Genomic DNA, 6,324 nt, shown 5'->3' with positions numbered 1-6,324 from the left:
ATTTGTTAATGATAAAAAATTTGAACATTATTGAGTTTGTCGTGGATATGATCATCAGTTGCCATAGTCCACTGCCGTGTTGACTGATTAAATTTCCTTCTTTTTTTTCGTTTTGTTTATTTTTAATTTCACATAAATGTAGGATAATCAAACTTGAGTTCGAAAACACGTGTTCATAACAAAACTGGCGTAGTTTTCAGTATATGTAAACTGTAAAGGCCGGTGATTGAGTAAAAGATGATATGAAACAATCAAACCTCAATAAAAAGTTTGTGCAGTTCATTACATTCGCATGGCAAATCTCAATTGTTGTGAACAAAAAACACCGTATTAAGTGAAATATATTCAAAACCGCGTCAATATGTGATGTTTCTTTCCACAATTTACGTAAAAGCTATATGGCCAGTTTGGCGTTACGAATTTATTCGAAAGTTTTGCTTCTTTGGCACGTATGCCAACCTTTTTGCATAAAAACAACATATACCACGTTACTATAAATTATAATAATCTTTTAGCGACCACAGATCCTCAAGATTTCATTATGTGTCCTTAATTAATTTACATAAAGAAAAGAACAAAAATGTTATTAGCTCAACTTTGACTTGTGATTCTCTCTCGGTGCCCACACACTCTATATACACACACACGCACACACACATGACACAACACACCGTTTTCTATTGCTAGGACATAACCAAATAAACACACTAATAACTGAAGATGGTGAAGTTCACAATTGTTGTTATCTTCTTGTTCTTTATGTTTCCCATTGCATTTGCTGATCTTAGGGTTGGATTCTATAGCTCTAGCTGCCCAAGAGCAGAGCAAATTGTGGGTCAAGTTGTTCAGAGGAGATTCAACCGTGATAGATCTATTACTGCTGCCTTGCTTCGCATGCACTTCCATGACTGCTTTGTCAGAGTAAGACACAAACCACTCTCAATCATCACATTGCTTTACTAACCACTCTTGTCTTTTCGGGGTTCAACACTAGATTTAATTCTTTTAGGGGAGGAATTTGATCCATTCACCCATTAATTCAGTTGATTCGGAAGAAAATTGGATGGTTAATTTAAACCTTGAGTACATATTGATTTGTCTATGTGCATATCTTAAATCACCAACTTTAAGCTATATATAATTCAATCTAGCTATGCTTGCTTTTTCGGTAGAAGTATGTTGAATGTCAATCTATGGATTTGGTTTACTCACTTTTTTTTTCTTTTTTTTTTTAACCATTGAATCTAGTTTTTTCTTTAATGAGCTAAAAATATTAAAAATAATTGTGGCAGTGCAACCCACCTTATATCTCTCAAAGCGCATTAAAATGCATTGAAAAGTGGATTAAGGTAAAATGAAACACACTGTTAATTAATAGAAAGAAATAGAAGAAAGTGTAATAAAATTATACTTTAATAGTTAATTGCATTATTTAAATTATTTCACATAAGATGAGTTTTCATTTTATATTTTTATTATATTTAATATACCTCTTTTTTCTTCCTTTATCATAAAAGCATTTAAATCTCAATAATAATTTTTTACTAATTGTATTTGATTCACAAATTGGATTCAGGGCTGTGACGCGTCCATATTAATAGACTCAACCAGGGGCAATCAATCTGAAAAAGCTGCAGGAGCAAACGGCACCGTTCGGGGATACGAGCTAATAGACGAAATAAAAAAAGCCTTAGAAAGAGAATGTCCATCAACGGTTTCATGCGCCGATATAATCACCCTGGCCACACGTGATTCCGTGGTCCTAGCAGGTGGGCTCAAATACGACGTCGCAACGGGAAGGCGTGACGGACACGTGTCGCAATCCTCCGAAGTGAACCTGCCGGGGCCACGATCCACTGTGTCGCGGGTGTTGGAAGTCTTCAGCGCAAACGGCATGTCGTTGGACGAAATGGTTACTCTCTTGGGGGCCCACACCGTAGGTTTTACGCACTGCAGTTTCTTCCGAGACAGGCTCAACGACCCCAACATGGACCCTTCTTTGCGGGCCGGGTTGGGCCGGACTTGCAACAGGCCCAACAGTGACCCAAGGGCGTTTTTGGACCAAAACGTGTCGTCGTCGATGGTGTTCGACAATGCGTTTTACAAGCAGATTGTTCTGAGGAGAGGGGTGCTTTTCATCGACCAGCAATTGGCCTTGGACACTTTGTCGAAAGGGTTGGTCACAGTTTTTGCGGGGAATAATGCGGCTTTTCAAAGGAGTTTTGCAGATGCTATGGTGAAGATGGGGAACATTAAGGTTTTGGTAGGGAATGAGGGAGAGATTAGGAGAAATTGTAGGGTTTTTAACAGTGCTTCCTAATAATCACAGAATGATTTCATTGGTGTTTCAATTGAGATTAATTGCTCATATATGTGTTAATGTGCACTACTTGTGCAGGGATTTTGATTTGAATAAAAATGCATTCATATCATTTCTACTGCATCTACTACATTAAAAGAAAAAAACGACTTAATTATAAATTTTATCATTTAATTTTAATTATTTTATAAATTTTATCATGTAAGATTTTAATTTTTTTGTATATTTTATCATTATTGACAGACTTTTTTTTCGCGCTTTAAAAAATTATTTATCAAAATAAATGATTTTGACTTTTGATATTAATTTTTTACATCGATTATAATTATAATTAATATTCAAAAATATAGAAAAATGACTTTTTATATCTTTTTGCAAACAATATGATAGTAAAATATATAAAAATTAAAATTTTAGATGATAAAATTTGTGAAATGTTAAAAGTTTAATGATAAAATTGGTGAAAAAAAAAACTTGAGTGATTCATGAAATTATATAAAGTTGAATAATAAAATTTATGAAATAAAACTTGAGTGGTAAAATTCGTAAAATAATAAAAATTTGGTGATAAAATTTGTAATTAAACCTAAAAAATATAAATAATGAAATCTAACTCAATTGATTCATAAGGTGTATGAGTTATTCTAAACTTTCTCATAATATCTTTGTCTTGAATTCGCACAATATAAAAAAAAACATTAAAAATATAAAAAAAAACTAAAAAGATCTTTTAACACTTTGTGCACATTCATTATCAACACTATTCCTAAGATACTCTTCTTCGTTAAGAATTATTAAACCTTAAGTAAGATTCATTAAGGTTCTATTTAAATAAGTTTATTTATCATCACTTCTAACAAAATAAAACCATAATTTACTTTTAAAGTTGTAATCTTTAGCATGATAAACCATTTTTCTTCTTCTATTTTTGACTAATTGAAAGCAAAATATTTTTTAATGCTTCATAGCTACTGTTGTCTTAAAAAATAATTTAGTGAGTAACAGATAATTTGATCTAATTTAGTAAATATTTGAAACATAATTAATAGGATTTTCCTTTAAAAAATATATGTTTAACGCATATATCAATTTTTATTATAAATTTACAAAAGTTTTCCGCGACATATGAAATTGGCGAATGTCATTAGTAACTTTGGATCTTTAAAAAATATTTAATTTATCTTCTATGTAAATACATTTTTTATTATATATTCTTAGATTATTTATTTTTTGGAAAATTAACACAACCATTAATACTTTTTTTCAAGTATAATCATGAATACTTTGTATAATTATTTATGCTTGAATATTTATTGGATGAATTTTGATGTATATTTGAAAGTGCTTCTACTAACTACATCTAGTACAAAATCACGTGAAATATGCGATGTAGAAGTTTATATATATATATCAAGAAAACGTGATTTTTTTTAAGTATAATCATGAATACTCTGTATACTTTTTTATGCTTGAATATTTATTGGATGACTTTTGATGTATATTTGAAAGGGTTTCTACTGACTATATCTAATACAAAACCACGTCAAATAAACGATGTAAAAGTTTAAAAATATTCATTGAGAAAACGTGAATTTGTCCTCCCGCCTCCCAAACCATTAATTCTTGGACCTGACCTTAATTATCTACCAAACGAAGAAAGTGATATAAGGAGAATTTGAATCCACACACATAAAAAAAGACACACATCGTAAAAAAAGGTGAAAATTTATTCTAAATTGTAAATTAATCAAGTATTATTGTAAGCTTTCGTTAAACTTAGTAATACTCCTCTAAAAAAAATTAAAATTAGTAATATATCTTAACTTTAAAATAGGCAACCTCTTAGTTTAAGTGGGAAAAAATGTTAAATCCAATTCCAAATAAAAATATTCGTGAGTATTATATACAATATAACTTTTGCAACTTTTACAAAATGCCAAATCACCCAACACATAAAAAAAATAAAAATAAAAATATCATTTGCACCCACAATTTTTTTCTAGTACTATTTCTAGATATAGAGAAAATTGAGATTCTCTCTATCATGTATATTTTTGTCATAAAAGTGAACATAAATGTAGGCTAATAAAATTTGAGTATGAAAACACGTGTGTTCATACCAAAAATGGCGTAGTTTTTAGTATATGAAACGTTCAAACTTCAATAAAAATAATTAACTTTGTGTAGTTGATAATATTGCATGACAAATCGCAATTGTTGTGGACAAAAGACACTATAGTAATAGGTGCAATATTATTCAAAACCACGTCAATATGTTATTTACATCCCATAATTTACGTAAAACCTAGATAGTAAGTATTCTGTATTAATTCAAAATTAAGTTTTGTTTCTCTTGGCACGTCTGAGAACATTTTCTAAATATAAACATGAAATACCACACGTAATTATATTAATCTTTTACTGGCACGGTTCCTCAAGATTCATTCATTCCGAAATCCATATATATAATGTGTCCTTTAGATAAAGAAAGGAAGAAAAAGGTTAATAGTATTAGCTTAATTTGACTTGTATGTCATGAATCTCTTAATGATAACACTCATGAGGCCCACAGCGTGGTTACGCGCACTGCATTTCCTTTGCAGACAGGCTTTTCTAGGGCACCGATATGGACCCTGCTTTGCGGGCCCAGTTGATCCTGCAATGCTGGCCCAATTTCACAGATCCAGAATCAAGGGTGTATTTGGATCAATACACGTGGATGGCGTTTGATAATGAGTTCTATAACCAGATTCGTTTGAAGAGAGGGGTGCTTTACATTGACCAGCAACTGGCCTTGGACCCTTTGTCCAAAGGGTTGGTTTACACTTTTGTTGGGGATGATGTGCTTTTTAAAAGGAATTTTTCTGATGCTATTGTGAAGATGGGGAGCATTAAGGTTTTGGTTGGGGAAGTTGGAGAGATTAGGAGAAACTGTAGGGTTTTTAATAATAATTAATGCTTCCTAGTCAGAGAATTCATCTCTGTTTTCTGATTAATTGTTGGTGTTTTAAGTGATTGGTGCAGTTATATATGTACGTTGATGTGCAGGGATTCTGATTTGAATAAAAATGCACTTATAATTTCTTCTATCTACTGCATAAAAAAATATAAAAAATAAAAGTGAATTAGTAGTAACATGCCCTTTAACACTTTCTAACACATGCATTAAATTGTTGAACCTATTCGTTACACACTCATCATTGGATAAGAATGATTAACTTATAAGTGAGTTTTTTTAAGGTTCTATTTACATAAGTTTATTCATAAGTACTTAAAAAAATAAAAATAAAAAACAAGCTTCTTTAATAAAATAATAACTAATGGATTTATTTGGATAAATTTCTTTGAAAATACTTACGAGAGAATGAAATAAGTTTCTCTATAACTTTGCAAAAGTTAAAAAAAAATGAGTTGTGCTCAATGCTCCTTTTCTAATTGGTGTAATGACTACCTAGTTTGTTTCAGTCTATCTTTCGTTTTTTTAGTGATACAAAAGGATCAAACACCCAAACTAAAAACTACGAGAAAACACAATTGTTGAAATATTAACCAAGAGAGAAATCTGAATCCAACTAGGGTGTGCCTAAAGACTGTGTAGTTTGTTCCTCTTTATCCCTCTAATTTAAGCCTGTAAGAATTTTGTATATGAATTAGAGTACCTTACGCTTATAATTGTTATATTTTTAAAAAATACATTATATATATATATATATATATATATATATATATATATATATATATATATATATATATATATATATATATATATATATTATAAAGACAAATTAAATACTCAATTTTGTGAATATATTTCATAAACAGTTTTATCCTCTAACTAATCCTGAAACTACCTCTAAACTAGACCGTGTTATTATAAAAGATAAGTTCTCAAACATGACAATTATTTATATCTTTTAACCATTTTATAATTTTAATTAAAAACTAAAAAACAAAATATATTGTTGGTTAAGACACGGGTGCCTACTTCGAACTAGTATATATAA

General features: G+C 30.2%; 1 protein-coding gene across 1 annotated transcript; it reads left to right on the top strand.

Annotated features, from left to right (window-relative positions):
• The first annotated feature begins 640 nt into the window (after positions 1 to 640).
• LOC114405729 (peroxidase 44-like) lies at positions 641 to 2,432 on the top strand. Its single transcript, XM_028368196.1, has 2 exons — positions 641 to 921; positions 1,577 to 2,432. Exons 1-2 carry the CDS (start codon positions 721 to 723, stop codon positions 2,318 to 2,320), a joined length of 945 nt encoding a protein of 314 aa, XP_028223997.1. The 5' UTR covers positions 641 to 720; the 3' UTR covers positions 2,321 to 2,432.
• Positions 2,433 to 6,324: the final 3,892 nt, after the last annotated feature.

This window comes from Glycine soja, chromosome 3 (assembly GCF_004193775.1).
Source record: "Glycine soja cultivar W05 chromosome 3, ASM419377v2, whole genome shotgun sequence".
NCBI lineage: Eukaryota > Viridiplantae > Streptophyta > Magnoliopsida > Fabales > Fabaceae > Glycine > Glycine soja.
Note: the sequence above shows the minus strand (reverse complement) of the source record. Positions and strands in the feature narration are given on the sequence as shown.

Coding starts and splice junctions, on each gene's coding strand:
- LOC114405729 (XM_028368196.1), top strand. CDS start 721: ATGGTGAAGTTCACAATTGTTGTTATCTTCTTGTTCTTTATGTTTCCC. Junction 922..1,576: donor TCCATGACTGCTTTGTCAGA/GTAAGACACAAA, acceptor AATTGGATTCAG/GGCTGTGACGCGTCCATATT.